General features: G+C 40.3%; 1 protein-coding gene across 2 annotated transcripts; it reads right to left on the minus strand.

Annotated features, from left to right (window-relative positions):
• Window positions 1-10,372: 10,372 nt before the first annotated feature.
• LOC117306699 (protein PRRC2C-like) lies at window positions 10,373-14,678 on the minus strand. 2 transcript variants are annotated; one of them, XM_033791179.1, is made up of 8 exons: window positions 13,743-14,678; window positions 12,401-12,499; window positions 12,208-12,261; window positions 11,897-11,989; window positions 11,527-11,784; window positions 10,993-11,406; window positions 10,796-10,873; window positions 10,373-10,625 (listed from the first exon to the last, which is right to left on the minus strand). In XM_033791179.1, the coding sequence occupies exons 1-8, from the start codon at window positions 13,795-13,797 to the stop codon at window positions 10,432-10,434; spliced, it is 1,245 nt and encodes a 414-aa protein (XP_033647070.1). In that variant the 5' UTR covers window positions 13,798-14,678; the 3' UTR covers window positions 10,373-10,431. The 2 variants fall into 2 exon arrangements, with proteins under 2 accessions (XP_033647070.1, XP_033647069.1); XM_033791178.1 differs by lacking the exon at window positions 13,743-14,678 and having other exon boundaries at window positions 12,401-12,792.
• Between the last annotated feature and the right edge of the window lie 3,795 nt (window positions 14,679-18,473).

Consider the following 18,473-nt stretch of genomic DNA (forward strand, 5'->3'; position numbering starts at 1 on the left):
ACTTGTCATTTTCGTTATCAAGAAGTCCGGAAGCCGCCCTAAAACTTAGAAATTCGGATGCAGGGACATGCAAGGATGACTCAGGTACAAACCGCGTCTCTCTAGCATTTTTAGTTCCGGAATGATTCAAGAGCATAGCTGACAGTTTTTATAAGTCCGGGCTTTTTTTTCAATGAATATATTTTTTCCCATTTATTACCACGCGCCGTGTAAATCATGCATTAAATTCACCGAATTTTGGGGTGTGTGTCGGGTCTACTCCCTGACCTCTAGCCTCGCTTTGAAAATGCCCACAACACTAAGTTTGATACGAGAAGAAAGCCCTTGATCATATCTATCCAATGGTGTAAAACTTGTTTAGATTGAGCAAGTATTTGGGGTCGAATTGACCAGTTGTAACTTGTGTTTTTTTCTGTGCACAAAAATCCCATAGGTAGGCTTGTTGAGTTAGCTTCGGAGCACAGCCGCCTACTTGTCATTTTCGTTATCAAGAAGTCCGGAAGCCGCCCTAAAACTTAAAATTCGGATGCAGGGACATGCAAGGATGACTCAGGTACAAACCGCGTCTCTCTAGCATTTTTAGTTCCGGAATGATTCAAGAGCATAGCTGACAGTTTTTATAAGTCCGGGCTTTTTTTTCAATGAATATATTTTTTCCCATTTATTACCACGCGCCGTGTAAATCATGCATTAAATTCACCGAATTTTGGGGTGTGTGTCGGGTCTACTCCCTGACCTCTAGCCTCGCTTTGAAAATGCCCACAACACTAAGTTTGATACGAGAAGAAAGCCCTTGATCATATCTATCCAATGGTGTAAAACTTGTTTAGATTGAGCAAGTATTTGGGGTCGAATTGACCAGTTGTAACTTGTGTTTTTTTCTGTGCACAAAAATCCCATAGGTAGGCTTGTTGAGTTAGCTTCGGAGCACAGCCGCCTACTTGTCATTTTCGTTATCAAGAAGTCCGGAAGCCGCCCTAAAACTTAGAAATTCGGATGCAGGGACATGCAAGGATGACTCAGGTACAAACCGCGTCTCTCTAGCATTTTTAGTTCCGGAATGATTCAAGAGCATAGCTGACAGTTTTTATAAGTCCGGGCTTTTTTTTCAATGAATATATTTTTTCCCATTTATTACCACGCGCCGTGTAAATCATGCATTAAATTCACCGAATTTTGGGGTGTGTGTCGGGTCTACTCCCTGACCTCTAGCCTCGCTTTGAAAATGCCCACAACACTAAGTTTGATACGAGAAGAAAGCCCTTGATCATATCTATCCAATGGTGTAAAACTTGTTTAGATTGAGCAAGTATTTGGGGTCGAATTGACCAGTTGTAACTTGTGTTTTTTTCTGTGCACAAAAATCCCATAGGTAGGCTTGTTGAGTTAGCTTCGGAGCACAGCCGCCTACTTGTCATTTTCGTTATCAAGAAGTCCGGAAGCCGCCCTAAAACTTAGAAATTCGGATGCAGGGACATGCAAGGATGACTCAGGTACAAACCGCGTCTCTCTAGCATTTTTAGTTCCGGAATGATTCAAGAGCATAGCTGACAGTTTTTATAAGTCCGGGCTTTTTTTTCAATGAATATATTTTTTCCCATTTATTACCACGCGCCGTGTAAATCATGCATTAAATTCACCGAATTTTGGGGTGTGTGTCGGGTCTACTCCCTGACCTCTAGCCTCGCTTTGAAAATGCCCACAACACTAAGTTTGATACGAGAAGAAAGCCCTTGATCATATCTATCCAATGGTGTAAAACTTGTTTAGATTGAGCAAGTATTTGGGGTCGAATTGACCAGTTGTAACTTGTGTTTTTTTCTGTGCACAAAAATCCCATAGGTAGGCTTGTTGAGTTAGCTTCGGAGCACAGCCGCCTACTTGTCATTTTCGTTATCAAGAAGTCCGGAAGCCGCCCTAAAACTTTAAAATTCGGATGCAGGGACATGCAAGGATGACTCAGGTACAAACCGCGTCTCTCTAGCATTTTTAGTTCCGGAATGATTCAAGAGCATAGCTGACAGTTTTTATAAGTCCGGGCTTTTTTTTCAATGAATATATTTTTTCCCATTTATTACCACGCGCCGTGTAAATCATGCATTAAATTCACCGAATTTTGGGGTGTGTGTCGGGTCTACTCCCTGACCTCTAGCCTCGCTTTGAAAATGCCCACAACACTAAGTTTGATACGAGAAGAAAGCCCTTGATCATATCTATCCAATGGTGTAAAACTTGTTTAGATTGAGCAAGTATTTGGGGTCGAATTGACCAGTTGTAACTTGTGTTTTTTTCTGTGCACAAAAATCCCATAGGTAGGCTTGTTGAGTTAGCTTCGGAGCACAGCCGCCTACTTGTCATTTTCGTTATCAAGAAGTCCGGAAGCCGCCCTAAAACTTAGAAATTCGGATGCAGGGACATGCAAGGATGACTCAGGTACAAACCGCGTCTCTCTAGCATTTTTAGTTCCGGAATGATTCAAGAGCATAGCTGACAGTTTTTATAAGTCCGGGCTTTTTTTTCAATGAATATATTTTTTCCCATTTATTACCACGCGCCGTGTAAATCATGCATTAAATTCACCGAATTTTGGGGTGTGTGTCGGGTCTACTCCCTGACCTCTAGCCTCGCTTTGAAAATGCCCACAACACTAAGTTTGATACGAGAAGAAAGCCCTTGATCATATCTATCCAATGGTGTAAAACTTGTTTAGATTGAGCAAGTATTTGGGGTCGAATTGACCAGTTGTAACTTGTGTTTTTTTCTGTGCACAAAAATCCCATAGGTAGGCTTGTTGAGTTAGCTTCGGAGCACAGCCGCCTACTTGTCATTTTCGTTATCAAGAAGTCCGGAAGCCGCCCTAAAACTTTAAAATTCGGATGCAGGGACATGCAAGGATGACTCAGGTACAAACCGCGTCTCTCTAGCATTTTTAGTTCCGGAATGATTCAAGAGCATAGCTGACAGTTTTTATAAGTCCGGGCTTTTTTTTCAATGAATATATTTTTTCCCATTTATTCACCACGCGCCGTGTAAATCATGCATTAAATTCACCGAATTTTGGGGTGTGTGTCGGGTCTACTCCCTGACCTCTAGCCTCGCTTTGAAAATGCCCACAACACTAAGTTTGATACGAGAAGAAAGCCCTTGATCATATCTATCCAATGGTGTAAAACTTGTTTAGATTGAGCAAGTATTTGGGGTCGAATTGACCAGTTGTAACTTGTGTTTTTTTCTGTGCACAAAAATCCCATAGGTAGGCTTGTTGAGTTAGCTTCGGAGCACAGCCGCCTACTTGTCATTTTCGTTATCAAGAAGTCCGGAAGCCGCCCTAAAACTTTAAAATTCGGATGCAGGGACATGCAAGGATGACTCAGGTACAAACCGCGTCTCTCTAGCATTTTTAGTTCCGGAATGATTCAAGAGCATAGCTGACAGTTTTTATAAGTCCGGGCTTTTTTTTCAATGAATATATTTTTTCCCATTTATTACCACGCGCCGTGTAAATCATGCATTAAATTCACCGAATTTTGGGGTGTGTGTCGGGTCTACTCCCTGACCTCTAGCCTCGCTTTGAAAATGCCCACAACACTAAGTTTGATACGAGAAGAAAGCCCTTGATCATATCTATCCAATGGTGTAAAACTTGTTTAGATTGAGCAAGTATTTGGGGTCGAATTGACCAGTTGTAACTTGTGTTTTTTTCTGTGCACAAAAATCCCATAGGTAGGCTTGTTGAGTTAGCTTCGGAGCACAGCCGCCTACTTGTCATTTTCGTTATCAAGAAGTCCGGAAGCCGCCCTAAAACTTAGAAATTCGGATGCAGGGACATGCAAGGATGACTCAGGTACAAACCGCGTCTCTCTAGCATTTTTAGTTCCGGAATGATTCAAGAGCATAGCTGACAGTTTTTATAAGTCCGGGCTTTTTTTTCAATGAATATATTTTTTCCCATTTATCACCACGCGCCGTGTAAATCATGCATTAAATTCACCGAATTTTGGGGTGTGTGTCGGGTCTACTCCCTGACCTCTAGCCTCGCTTTGAAAATGCCCACAACACTAAGTTTGATACGAGAAGAAAGCCCTTGATCATATCTATCCAATGGTGTAAAACTTGTTTAGATTGAGCAAGTATTTGGGGTCGAATTGACCAGTTGTAACTTGTGTTTTTTTCTGTGCACAAAAATCCCATAGGTAGGCTTGTTGAGTTAGCTTCGGAGCACAGCCGCCTACTTGTCATTTTCGTTATCAAGAAGTCCGGAAGCCGCCCTAAAACTTAAAATTCGGATGCAGGGACATGCAAGGATGACTCAGGTACAAACCGCGTCTCTCTAGCATTTTTAGTTCCGGAATGATTCAAGAGCATAGCTGACAGTTTTTATAAGTCCGGGCTTTTTTTTCAATGAATATATTTTTTCCCATTTATTACCACGCGCCGTGTAAATCATGCATTAAATTCACCGAATTTTGGGGTGTGTGTCGGGTCTACTCCCTGACCTCTAGCCTCGCTTTGAAAATGCCCACAACACTAAGTTTGATACGAGAAGAAAGCCCTTGATCATATCTATCCAATGGTGTAAAACTTGTTTAGATTGAGCAAGTATTTGGGGTCGAATTGACCAGTTGTAACTTGTGTTTTTTTCTGTGCACAAAAATCCCATAGGTAGGCTTGTTGAGTTAGCTTCGGAGCACAGACGCCTACTTGTCATTTTCGTTATCAAGAAGTCCGGAAGCCGCCCTAAAACTTAAAATTCGGATGCAGGGACATGCAAGGATGACTCAGGTACAAACCGCGTCTCTCTAGCATTTTTAGTTCCGGAATGATTCAAGAGCATAGCTGACAGTTTTTATAAGTCCGGGCTTTTTTTTCAATGAATATATTTTTTCCCATTTTTTTACCACGCGCCGTGTAAATCATGCATTAAATTCACCGAATTTTGGGGTGTGTGTCGGGTCTACTCCCTGACCTCTAGCCTCGCTTTGAAAATGCCCACAACACTAAGTTTGATACGAGAAGAAAGCCCTTGATCATATCTATCCAATGGTGTAAAACTTGTTTAGATTGAGCAAGTATTTGGGGTCGAATTGACCAGTTGTAACTTGTGTTTTTTTCTGTGCACAAAAATCCCATAGGTAGGCTTGTTGAGTTAGCTTCGGAGCACAGCCGCCTACTTGTCATTTTCGTTATCAAGAAGTCCGGAAGCCGCCCTAAAACTTAGAAATTCGGATGCAGGGACATGCAAGGATGACTCAGGTACAAACCGCGTCTCTCTAGCATTTTTAGTTCCGGAATGATTCAAGAGCATAGCTGACAGTTTTTATAAGTCCGGGCTTTTTTTTCAATGAATATATTTTTTCCCATTTATTACCACGCGCCGTGTAAATCATGCATTAAATTCACCGAATTTTGGGGTGTGTGTCGGGTCTACTCCCTGACCTCTAGCCTCGCTTTGAAAATGCCCACAACACTAAGTTTGATACGAGAAGAAAGCCCTTGATCATATCTATCCAATGGTGTAAAACTTGTTTAGATTGAGCAAGTATTTGGGGTCGAATTGACCAGTTGTAACTTGTGTTTTTTTCTGTGCACAAAAATCCCATAGGTAGGCTTGTTGAGTTAGCTTCGGAGCACAGCCGCCTACTTGTCATTTTCGTTATCAAGAAGTCCGGAAGCCGCCCTAAAACTTAGAAATTCGGATGCAGGGACATGCAAGGATGACTCAGGTACAAACCGCGTCTCTCTAGCATTTTTAGTTCCGGAATGATTCAAGAGCATAGCTGACAGTTTTTATAAGTCCGGGCTTTTTTTTCAATGAATATATTTTTTCCCATTTATCACCACGCGCCGTGTAAATCATGCATTAAATTCACCGAATTTTGGGGTGTGTGTCGGGTCTACTCCCTGACCTCTAGCCTCGCTTTGAAAATGCCCACAACACTAAGTTTGATACGAGAAGAAAGCCCTTGATCATATCTATCCAATGGTGTAAAACTTGTTTAGATTGAGCAAGTATTTGGGGTCGAATTGACCAGTTGTAACTTGTGTTTTTTTCTGTGCACAAAAATCCCATAGGTAGGCTTGTTGAGTTAGCTTCGGAGCACAGCCGCCTACTTGTCATTTTCGTTATCAAGAAGTCCGGAAGCCGCCCTAAAACTTAAAATTCGGATGCAGGGACATGCAAGGATGACTCAGGTACAAACCGCGTCTCTCTAGCATTTTTAGTTCCGGAATGATTCAAGAGCATAGCTGACAGTTTTTATAAGTCCGGGCTTTTTTTTCAATGAATATATTTTTTCCCATTTATTACCACGCGCCGTGTAAATCATGCATTAAATTCACCGAATTTTGGGGTGTGTGTCGGGTCTACTCCCTGACCTCTAGCCTCGCTTTGAAAATGCCCACAACACTAAGTTTGATACGAGAAGAAAGCCCTTGATCATATCTATCCAATGGTGTAAAACTTGTTTAGATTGAGCAAGTATTTGGGGTCGAATTGACCAGTTGTAACTTGTGTTTTTTTCTGTGCACAAAAATCCCATAGGTAGGCTTGTTGAGTTAGCTTCGGAGCACAGCCGCCTACTTGTCATTTTCGTTATCAAGAAGTCCGGAAGCCGCCCTAAAACTTAGAAATTCGGATGCAGGGACATGCAAGGATGACTCAGGTACAAACCGCGTCTCTCTAGCATTTTTAGTTCCGGAATGATTCAAGAGCATAGCTGACAGTTTTTATAAGTCCGGGCTTTTTTTTCAATGAATATATTTTTTCCCATTTATCACCACGCGCCGTGTAAATCATGCATTAAATTCACCGAATTTTGGGGTGTGTGTCGGGTCTACTCCCTGACCTCTAGCCTCGCTTTGAAAATGCCCACAACACTAAGTTTGATACGAGAAGAAAGCCCTTGATCATATCTATCCAATGGTGTAAAACTTGTTTAGATTGAGCAAGTATTTGGGGTCGAATTGACCAGTTGTAACTTGTGTTTTTTTCTGTGCACAAAAATCCCATAGGTAGGCTTGTTGAGTTAGCTTCGGAGCACAGACGCCTACTTGTCATTTTCGTTATCAAGAAATCCGGAAGCCGCCCTAAAACTTAGAAATTCGGATGCAGGGACATACAAGGATGACTCAGGTACAAACCGCGCGGCCCTGTTTTGGCAAAAGGGTGTATCTCAAAAAATCATATTTTGAGATAAACGGCGCTTAAGTTCAATTACCTACCATTTATAGATATTCAATAATAAATGGTCAAATTGTTCTTTAACTAAATGTGTGATTTATAATTTAAATAAGAGAACAAATTTCGTCCTTCTTGTAAAGTTGTTTTTTCTGTAATAACCATTTTTTAATAGTTACTCCGTTCTGACTACAAAATGTGGCTTGAAGGTTGTAATGTTTTCTAGGCAAAAGGGTGTATGTCATGTTAGTCAAATCAAGATATGTGTATTGTTTAAACAAAAGGGTGTATTTTGAGATATCTCAACTCTTTGCTAATGTTTTTCTTTGGCAAAAAGGTGTATCTCGTCATAGCTATTCCTTATTGACGTGCCTGTTTTGGCAAAAGGGTGCATCTGAAGATACTTTGTATCTTTTCCATTGAGACATTTGGCAAAAAGAAGTAAATTCAAATGTTTGTATGCAATAATGGCAAAAATCAGTACATAATTATTGTATGATTTTACTTAACATTAGAAGTCACAATATACAAAACACACAATATATACAAACTTAAATTCACGGCAATATTTGCCTACTTCCATAACATCCATATTTAATAAATAATAACAGTAACAGGGAATTGATAACAGGGAATTGATACGGAAAATATCCACAACTTAAAAAATTTAAACCAATTAGCAAACTAATACTTCATCAGTACCCATCAATACTTCTTTAAGGTTATGATAGAACAATTGTATTCAAACCATTTTTTCAAATAATGAAGTGTTACTGTTTACAGACATGAAATGTTGTTTCATATGTATTGCAAACCAACAAAGGGATGGCCCAACACATTTCCAGCTGAAAAGATGCTTGACTGTATTTCTGATTTTACAAATTTATCCACTCTACTCCCACTGCATTTTACTCCTCCCGCGATGTTTCCAGATCTACAGCCTCCTCAGTTACGACCATATTCTCGAAGAACTCCTTCTTGTAAATAGGCATTGTTGTGGTAAGCTTCAGTATTTCTTCTTTTTTTGATAACGCTACACCTCTTGGTGCTTCCATTCTTGGTACGGACGTAAGTGGATTTTCGTTGCGAGACAGTTTGTTCTCTATCTCCCGAACTTCAGCTTTCTTCAACAGCTTGATCTCTTTGAAGACACAATTTTCCTCGTGGGATTCTTTGATGTGCATGCTCAAAGAACCTCGGCGAAACTGGATTACTTTAAGGTCCTTCAAAACCAAGTTTACCTTTTTTGCACGATTTTCAAACAGGTACATTGAACTATGGTCTATTAGTGCACATTTCATATTTTTACGAGAATTGTTGATTATGTCGACAATGTCTGTAAAATCGTATATAGCAGTTTGACGGTTCATCTTAGTTGCTATGTTTCCATGCACAGCATCTGCAGCCATGAAGGTGTGACCAGGTTCAAAGTACTTTATTGTGATACTCTGGGCTCCCACTGAAGGGTCATTTACGATCCTTGGCATTGCTGAGAGCAAAGTCCAGTTCTTGTTTTGAGAGGAGCAGTTGTCCGCATACAATATGATTTCCTCTTTGTCCCTGTTTTGTTTGATGAAAGCAACGTACGAGCTGCAGACATTGAACGCCTTCCTACCTGCCTCCGCCTCATGCCATAGGACACATGTCGCTTGTCCGTCTTTACCGGGACATGCAAACGTCTCATTGAAGACAACTAACTTCCGGGAGAAGAAATGATCTTTAGTTGGCACTTTTGGTATCGTTATTGCTTTTTGCATGTCTACTGTTGCCACAATTACTTTATTGTGTTCTTCCATTTTCTTCGTATCAAGATGAAGGGCTTGTCTTGCTTGTTCAGCATCATTCTTGTGCTTTTGAAAACCAGAGCATGCAGCACAGTCACATGTAGTACAACTATGTTCCAATTCCGAATGTGTATGATTATGTTCCATACATTTCTTGCACAAGTCATTTTCAGGTTGTGCAAATGATATGTTCATTGATTGAAAGACTCCAAAGTAGTAAGTGTAAGAGCACACTACTTCACCCTCAGTCAGGGAGTCTTTGAAATGATTGTACATAAGTGTAATCGATAGTTCAGACGGAAGGTACCTTCGGTTGGGAGCATGTTGCCTCTTATAATGGGAAACTTGAGGCCTGTATGAGTTAATGTGAGTAACAACTTTGTCATGATACTCTTGGGAAAGTTTATTTTTCGGTTCATGATGACCCCTTTTGTCTCCTGTAGTTCCAACAATTACATCCCCGTCATTTCGAATATTGTTCAAGGCAGTAAGTACAAGTTTGTCACTTCTGTAACCTAGAGTGTGTAAAAAGAAAGTCTTACACACTACATTTGCTCCCAAGCGCCACACAAGTGTGTTAGAACGTCGTGAGTGTTTGGCAGTGTTTGTAACAGAACGCTTCTGGATTCGGTCAACATTTTGAACGAGCCAGTCTCTTTGACGGTTGTATTGAAGATCCCAAAAGTTGTTCCATATTGCTTGCCGTTGGATTTCCGGGATTAGCTCTGGACATTTTTTTGAGCACTGACAAACTGGTAGCATTGGATGCTTCCCCCGATTAGTTTCCTTCTTTTCAAAACTTGTTCGAGAGCGCTTTTTAGCTGCAAAGAAAATAATACATCGAAAGTGTTTAAAAAGTACCCAAGATACATATAGTTAGTTCGAGAATGTTATTGGTTGGCAAGTATTCATATTGGTATGCATTAACGAGAAAATGACTCACTTTTAGTGGGTAGGTATGTACCAAGGTCCAATTTCATAGAGCTGCTTAAGCAGAAAAAATGCTTGACAAATAATTACTGAAAAAAATTAAGAACGGATCCAGTCACAAATTGTGCAGATGATATGGAATTTTAGCTATAAACCTCTTTCTGCTAAGCAAAACAAATCTTGCACCGAGCTGTTTTTGTGTTTGAGAAGCTCCAAATAAATTTTCCCCAGTTGTACATCTTCATACAGATCTTTCAAGTAGTCTTGCACGTTGTTTTGTTTATGTAGGGAGCCCAAGTGCGCCCTCAGTGTTGAACTTCTAAAAAGTTTACTTTTGGGGATGTCACATGACATTCGTTCTCTTTTAACTGTTAATTACTCTACCTTTTGGGGCTTCGGCCACGACTTCATCCTCTTCAATAGGTATTGGTATCTGATCAATATCGCCTGTAAAATCAAATACGGGTGATTGATAATAAAATATTAAAGGAAAATGTATTTATAATTTAAATTTGTTTACATTTTTTATAATCAATTTAGTCAAAATGTTTTTGTAAGAAATGAACCTTGCGAAAACGCAATGGTGTACGACCTCCTATAATCATTATTATTATTATTTTTTTCACTGTCATTTACTATACCTTGCGGGTCCTCGGCCATGACTTCATCCTCTTCAACAGGTACATGTATTAGTATCTGATCAATATTGCCTGTAACAGGCATGATATTCGGTCCTTGGGAAAAAAAGTTGGAAAATGTTATTGAGTACAAAGGCTGGCTCACATGTACATGCTGAAAATTCAAATATAGGTGAATGATTGTGTAATTTAAAAGAAAACAAATAATCATACTATACATACACAAAATCTTGTCATACAACTTACTACTACATTTTTGAACTTACTTTCAATGTCGCCACTTATGCAGCTCATCAGCATGTCATTTATCGCAGTTTCAGCTGAAGGGCATATCATGATATCATCTATTGCAATGAGAAAAAAAACTCAATATTTCAAATAACAATTTTTTTTATTGTTTAGTTACTTTTAGTTTGATCATCCTTTACTTTTATAAAAAATAATAAAGACCACAGTTACTTACCAAATATTGTATCAGATTCATCTGATAAGCTTTGCATGTCAAAGTCCTGGTCCTCATATTGTGCTGCAGGTGCGTGGCTAGAAGATGGCAGTCCTGCGTTGGTGAAGGAGAAAGCTGGTGCAGACGGAAACAATTGTTTACGACATGATGCCTTTTTAGATACAAGGCTGGTTGAAGCAGGCAAAAGGGGCAAGGCCGTCACTTCTGCATCTGTAACAGGCACATTGATGTCTAATACACTAGGCACATCAATGGCAAGCTTAAAGGCTTGGGGGACACACCTGGGTGAGGTTGAATCAGTCACGGTGGGTAATGCTGCTGCCTGTACATCACTAAGCACATCAGTTGCAGGTTTAAAGGCTGGGGGCACCCAAGTGGTCGAGGCAACTGTTTCTGCTGGAGTTGGTGAGGCCACTGTCGAGGGTAAACAAAAATATACAAACCTAATGTAAGGACAATATTGTATGTAAAGCCAAGGCTAGTTTGATATAACCAGAAAATAGTTTTTAATTGAGATTTCCAAAGTTTTCTTACCTGTTTCCTCATCTGTGGGAACGAATGATGATGGTGAATCGGTCACAGAAGGCAGTGCTGCTTCCTGCACATCACTGGGCACATCCATTGAAGGCTGAAAGACTGGGGTGACCCACATGGTTGAGGCAACTCTTTTAGACCTAGTCAAAGCAACTACGAGAGGTAATGCTCTTGCACATGACTCAGTTTGAGTTTTGGAAAGTTCAATACTACCAGTTGCAGGTATGGCCTCATTCAGTGTAGCTGGAGCTGGTAAGGCTGCAATCGAGGGAAAAATCACATAGAGAATAACAACAAGAGAGCGCAAACAGGTTAAGAGAGTTGAGGTCTTGAGAAAGTGAATTTCTAAATACATTTGACGTTTTCTTACCTACTTGTCCTTGGTTCATTGTTTCAGTTGGGTGAGACATGTGCAGCAATGAACTTGCAGCTGATGATGGCACTTCACATGTTGGCTTGGTTCCTAGGAATAAAGTAAATAACATATTAATAGAAATTTAAGTTAAAAGTAGAGTAGTATGAAAAAGGAAGACAACAGCTTCCATAAACTGCTTCCACATCCTCAATAACTCTGATACAAGAAGTATTTTTTTACATGCCTCAATACTGAATTTTTGATCCACTTAAGGCATGTCTACTCAAAAATACTTTATTTACATTTCTAAATGTTAGTTTACCAACCTTTGCTAGTTGTAGGCACAGTAACCGTCATTGCTGCTGGGGCTGGTAAGGCAGCTGTTTAGGACAAAAACAATTAATAATAATAATAATTAAAGTGTTTTATATATGACAAAAACGTACATGTATGTAAAGCTGGTGATTTTTTGATGAAACCAGAAAACAAGATTACTTGGAATTTCCTGAGTTTGCTTACCTGCTTCCTCATCTGGGTTAGTAATTGCTGCAGTTGGATGAGGTGTGTGCAGCAATGCACATGCAGCTGATGATGGCACTTCACATTTTGGCTGGGTTGCTAGGAATGAAACAAAAAATCGAAAATAGATCCAGCCATGGTTTACAACTACATGTAGACAATTATCTAAAAGGCAGGCATCAACATTTATTACTGTTTTCAATAAAGGCAAATGGTCTTCATGCACTTGGGGTGATAGTGTTGTCAAAAACAGCAACATGTAATTTATTGTGATTTTTGTTAATCCGTGTTAATGTTTGTTTATTATTAGTTATTGTTAGCCTTTTACCGTTCTGATGATGTTTTAAGAAAAAAAAATCGCTCATTCTAGTAAAAGCATTAGGGAGGTCTATGTACTACAAGTACATTTACAATAGCATAGGCCTACGACCCAGTAACTGGGGCGCTGTACTTGTTTTTTTGAAATGTTAACATCTACGAAAAACGAGTACATCGCCACAGTTACTGGGTCTAGGCCTTTACATAACTTATTTTATCACTTATCAGTTCAATTTTAAAACTTGTAATATTATAATCATGATAGAGGTGGGGATCAGTCTAACTCTAATCTTGACAACTTGTTTTTGACGTCTTTTGCCACTAGCTAGACCCAGTAACTGGGGCGCAGCTGTACTCCTTTTTTTAAATTTTGGCATCATCGGTCGTATTAGCGCCCCAGGTTATTACTGTATGGTTCATACATGATCCTACTCTCAGCATGACCGATGGGTGCCCTGCCTCAACCGCGTAGTCGTAACGGTTGCGGCAGGGCACCCATCTAAAATTTTAGACCTGCCCTGCCTCGACAGTGACGATTACGCGGTTTGAGGCAGGGCACCCATCAATCATGCTGAGAGTAGGAACATGTATGAACCATACATTAATAACCTGGGGCGCTAATACGACCGATGATGCCAACATTTAAAAAAAAGGACGCCCCAGTTACTGGGTCTAGCCACTGCACTAGCTATTTTTTAACCATTACCATGACCATGTTATTCAATTTGCATTCGACTTCCAGTTTTTACAGCTGAAACATTTTTGGGAATATTTTGGGGTGTTAAACTTCAACGTGTATTGTAATTGTTAAAGCTTGTGATGATAATAACGAACTAGGCCTAAAAAGAAAGTAAAACTTATTTTGTATGAACATTGATTTGATGAATATACGATAAGTGACCAAAAATACATGACCGGCAACCGTCGTGTTAGACTGCGACGGCCAATGCATTTGATTTAGCATCAGTGATAAAACAGCATTATTGCTGAAATTATAAATATCAACCAGTAATATTCTACATACCTTTACGATTTTTAAGCCGGGCCAATTTTAACATCACAAGTCCTCTACTTGCCATTTTGTATTACAGCTACTGCATGTCCAAGCAAACAACAAATTGCATGACAGCTAGCTAGCTGCAACCTCGTCCCCATGGTTTACTTTATTTCCAACCATGTTTACAATAGTCCTCGTACTGCTCGACACACCCTGGGGACGAGGTCGAGCTAGCTGTGTGTTGCCTTTAGTCTGCATGCCGCCTGCATGTACTTTCACTACATGTGCAGTCAGGGTATAAGTCAAAACTAAAATGATGGCGCCCTCTCTGTCAGGTTGTAAACAAGGCAAAAGGGCGTAACATCAGAATACACCCGCCGCCGGCTAGCAATTAATAAACAGTCTTCAAGGCAAAAGTGTGTATCAAGAGATAAGTCTTGTTGACATAAAGCTGTTTACTATTGATCAATCTACCTTTTTGATGGTAAAACGGTGTATGTAGAGATACGGCCCTCTGATAGAAAATAATAATTTGGGAGTAACAAACTTTAATATGGCAAAACGGTGTATCCGAGAGATACATCTTTCTGACGCAGAATTAGTCAGTGATAGCAACATACTCTTCACATAGCAGAAGAGTGTATCTATAAGATACGTCTCTCTGACATAAAACAAGTAGCTTGTAGTGCAATATTCTTTCAGGGCAAACATATTTAACACTAAGTTAGGCTGTTTTGCCTCAACATACTCATCTATAAGCGGGTGTTATCTATGAGATACACCGTTTTGCCAAAGAAATCGGAATGAAAATATGAAAAATATGTGAAGATAGCACATACTATCTTTAAAATGGTACATCGTACGGACTTGAGACTTCGTTCATTGGGAAAAGCGCCCTCACTTTCCCTAGAAATTGTATTTTCTCAAAAAGTTGAAAAATTGGGTTACACCCTTTTGCCAAAACAGGGCCGCGCGTGTCTCTAGCATTTTTAGTTCCGGAATGATTCAAGAGCATAGCTGACAGTTTTTATAAGTCCGGGCTTTTTTTTCAATGAATATATTTTTTCCCATTTATTACCACGCGCCGTGTAAATCATGCATTAAATTCACCGAATTTTGGGGTGTGTGTGTCGGGTCTACTCCCTGACCTCTAGCCTCGCTCTGAAAATGCCCACAACACTAAGTTTGATACGAGAAGAAAGCCCTTGATCATATCTATCCAATGGTGTAAAACTTGTTTAGATTGAGCAAGTATTTAAGGTCGAATTGACCAGTTGTAACTTGTGTATTTTTCTGTGCACAACAATCCCATAGGTAGGCTTGTTGAGTTAGCTTCGGAGCACAGACGCCTACTTGTCATTTTTGTTATCAAGAAGTCCGAAAGCCGCCCTAAAACTTTAAAATTCGGATGCAGGGACATGCAAGGATGACTCAGGTACAAACCGCGTCTCTCTAGCATTTTTAGTTCCGGAATGATTCAAGAGCGTAGCTGACAGTTTTTATAAGTCCGGGCTTTTTTTTCAATGGATATATTTTTTCCCATTTATCACCACGCGCCGTGTTAATCATGCATTAAATTCACCGAATTTCGGGGTGTGTGTCGGGTCTACTCCCTGACCTCTAGCCTCGCTTTGAAAATGCCCACAACACTAAGTTTGATACGAGAAGAAAGCCCTTGATCATATCTATCCAATGGTGTAAAACTTGTTTAGATTGAGCAAGTATTTGGGGTCGAATTGACCAGTTGTAACCTGTGTTTTTTTCTGTGCACAACAATCCCATAGGTAGGCTTGTTGAGTTAGCTTCGGAGCACAGACGCCTACTTGTCATTTTCGTTATCAAGAAGTCCGAAAGCCGCCCTAAAACTTTAAAATTCGGATGCAGGGACATGCAAGGATGACTCAGGTACAAACCGCGTCTCTCTAGCATTTTTAGTTCCGGAATGATTCAAGAGCGTAGCTGACAGTTTTTATAAGTCCGGGCTTTTTTTTCAATGAATATATTTTTTTCCATTTATTACCACGCGCCGTGTAAATCATGCATTAAATTCACCGAATTTTGGGGTGTGTGTCGGGTCTACTCCCTGACCTCTAGCCTCGCTTTGAAAATGCCCACAACACTATGTTTGATACGAGAAGAATGCTCTTGATCATATCTATCCAATGGTATATAACATGTTTAGATTGAGCAAGTATTTGGGGTCGAATTGACCAGTTGTAACTTGTGTTTTTTTCTGTGCACAAAAATCCCATAGGTAGGCTTGTTGAGTTAGCTTCGGAGCACAGCTGCCTACTTGTCATTTTCGTTATCAAGAAGTCTGGAAGCCGCCCTAAAACTTCGAAATTCGGATGCAGGGACATGCAAGGATGACTCAGGTACAAACCGCGTCTCTCTAGCATTTTTAGTTCCGGAATGATTCAAGAGCATAGCTGACAGTTTTTATAAGTCCGGGCTTTTTTTTTCATTGAATATATTTTTTCCAATTTATCACCACGCGCCGTGTAAATCATGCGTTAAATTCACCGAATTTTGGGGTGTGTGTCGGGTCTACTCCCTGACCTCTAGCCTCGCTTTGAAAATGCCCACAACACTAAGTTTGATACGAGAAGAAAGCCCTTGATCATATCTATCCAATGGTGTAAAACTTGTTTAGATTGACCAAGTATTTGGGGTCGAATTTACCAGTTGTAACCTGTGTTTTTTTCTGTGCACAAAAATCCCATAGGTAGGCTTGTTGAGTTAGCTTCGGAGCACAGCTGCCTACTTGTCATTTTCGTTATCAAGAAGTCTGGAAGCCGCCCTAAAACTTCGAAATTCGGATGCAGGGACATGTAAGGATGACTCAGGTACAAACCGCGTCTCTCTAGCATTTTTAGTTCCGGAATGATTCAAGAGCATAGCTGACAGTTTTTATAAGTCCGGGCTTTTTTTTTCATTGAATATATTTTTTCCAATTTATCACCACGCGCCGTGTAAATCATGCGTTAAATTCACCGAATTTTGGGGTGTGTGTCGGGTCTACTCCCTGACCTCTAGCCTCGCTTTGAAAATGCCCACAACACTAAGTTTGATACGAGAAGAAAGCCCTTGATCATATCTATCCAATGGTGTAAAACTTGTTTAGATTGAGCAAGTATTTGGGGTCGAATTAACCAGTTGTAACCTGTGTTTTTTTCTGTGCACAAAAATCCCATAGGTAGGCTTGTTGAGTTAGCTTCGGAGCACAGCTGCCTACTTGTCATTTTCGTTATCAAGAAGACTGGAAGCCGCCCTAAAACTTAGAAATTCGGATGCAGGGACATGCAAGGATGACTCAGGTACAAACCGCGTCTCTCTAGCATTTTTAGTTCCGGAATGATTCAAGAGCATAGCTGACAGTTTTTATAAGTCCGGGCTTTTTTTTTCATTGAATATATTTTTTCCAATTTATCACCACGCGCCGTGTAAATCATGCGTTAAATTCACCGAATTTTGGGGTGTGTGTCGGGTCTACTCCCTGACCTCTAGCCTCGCTTTGAAAATGCCCACAACACTAAGTTTGATACGAGAAGAAAGCCCTTGATCATATCTATCCAATGGTGTAAAACCTGTTTAGATTGACCAAGTATTTGGGGTCGAATTGACCAGTTGTAACCTGTGTTTTTTTCTGTGCACAAAAATCCCATAGGTAGGCTTGTTGAGTTAGCTTCGGAGCACAGCTGCCTACTTGTCATTTTCGTTATCAAGAAGTCCGAAAGCCGCCCTAAAACTTTAAAATTCGGATGCAGGGACATGCAAGGATGACTCAGGTACAAACCGCGTCTCTCTAGCATTTTTAGTTCCGGAATGATTCAAGAGCATAGCTGACAGTTTTTATAAGTCCGGGCTTTTTTTTCAATGAATATATTTTTTCCCATTTATCACCACGCGCCGTGTAAATCATGCATTAAATTCACCGAATTTCGGGGTGTGTGTCGGGTCTACTCCCTGACCTCTAGCCTCGCTTTGAAAATGCCCACAACACTAAGTTTGATACGAGAAGAAAGCCCTTGATCATATCTATCCAATGGTGTAAAACTTGTTTAGATTGAGCAAGTATTTGGGGTCGAATTGACCAGTTGTAACCTGTGTTTTTTTCTGTGCACAACAATCCCATAGGTAGGCTTGTTGAGTTAGCTTCGGAGCACAGACGCCTACTTGTCATTTTCGTTATCAAGAAGTCCGAAAGCCGCCCTAAAACTTTAAAATTCGGATGCAGGGACATGCAAGGATGACTCAGGTACAAACCGCGTCTCTCTAGCATTTTTAGTTCCGGAATGATTCAAGAGCGTAGCTGACAGTTTTTATAAGTCCGGGCTTTTTTTTCAATGAATATATTTTTTCCCATTTATTACCACGCGCCGTGTAAATCATGCATTAAATTCACCGAATTTTGGGGTGTGTGTCGGGTCTACTCCCTGACCTCTAGCCTCGCTTTGAAAATGCCCACAACACTATGTTTGATACGAGAAGAATGCTCTTGATCATATCTATCCAATGGTGTAAAACATGTTTAGATTGAGCAAGTATTTGGGGTCGAATTGACCAGTTGTAACTTGTGTTTTTTTCTGTGCACAAAAATCCCATAGGTAGGCTTGTTGAGTTAGCTTCGGAGCACAGCTGCCTACTTGTCATTTTCGTTATCAAGAAGTCTGGAAGCCGCCCTAAAACTTCGAAATTCGGATGCAGGGACATGCAAGGATGACTCAGGTACAAACCGCGTCTCTCTAGCATTTTTAG

This window comes from Asterias rubens, unplaced genomic scaffold (genome assembly GCF_902459465.1).
Source record: "Asterias rubens unplaced genomic scaffold, eAstRub1.3, whole genome shotgun sequence".
Taxonomy (NCBI): Eukaryota; Metazoa; Echinodermata; class Asteroidea; order Forcipulatida; family Asteriidae; genus Asterias; species Asterias rubens.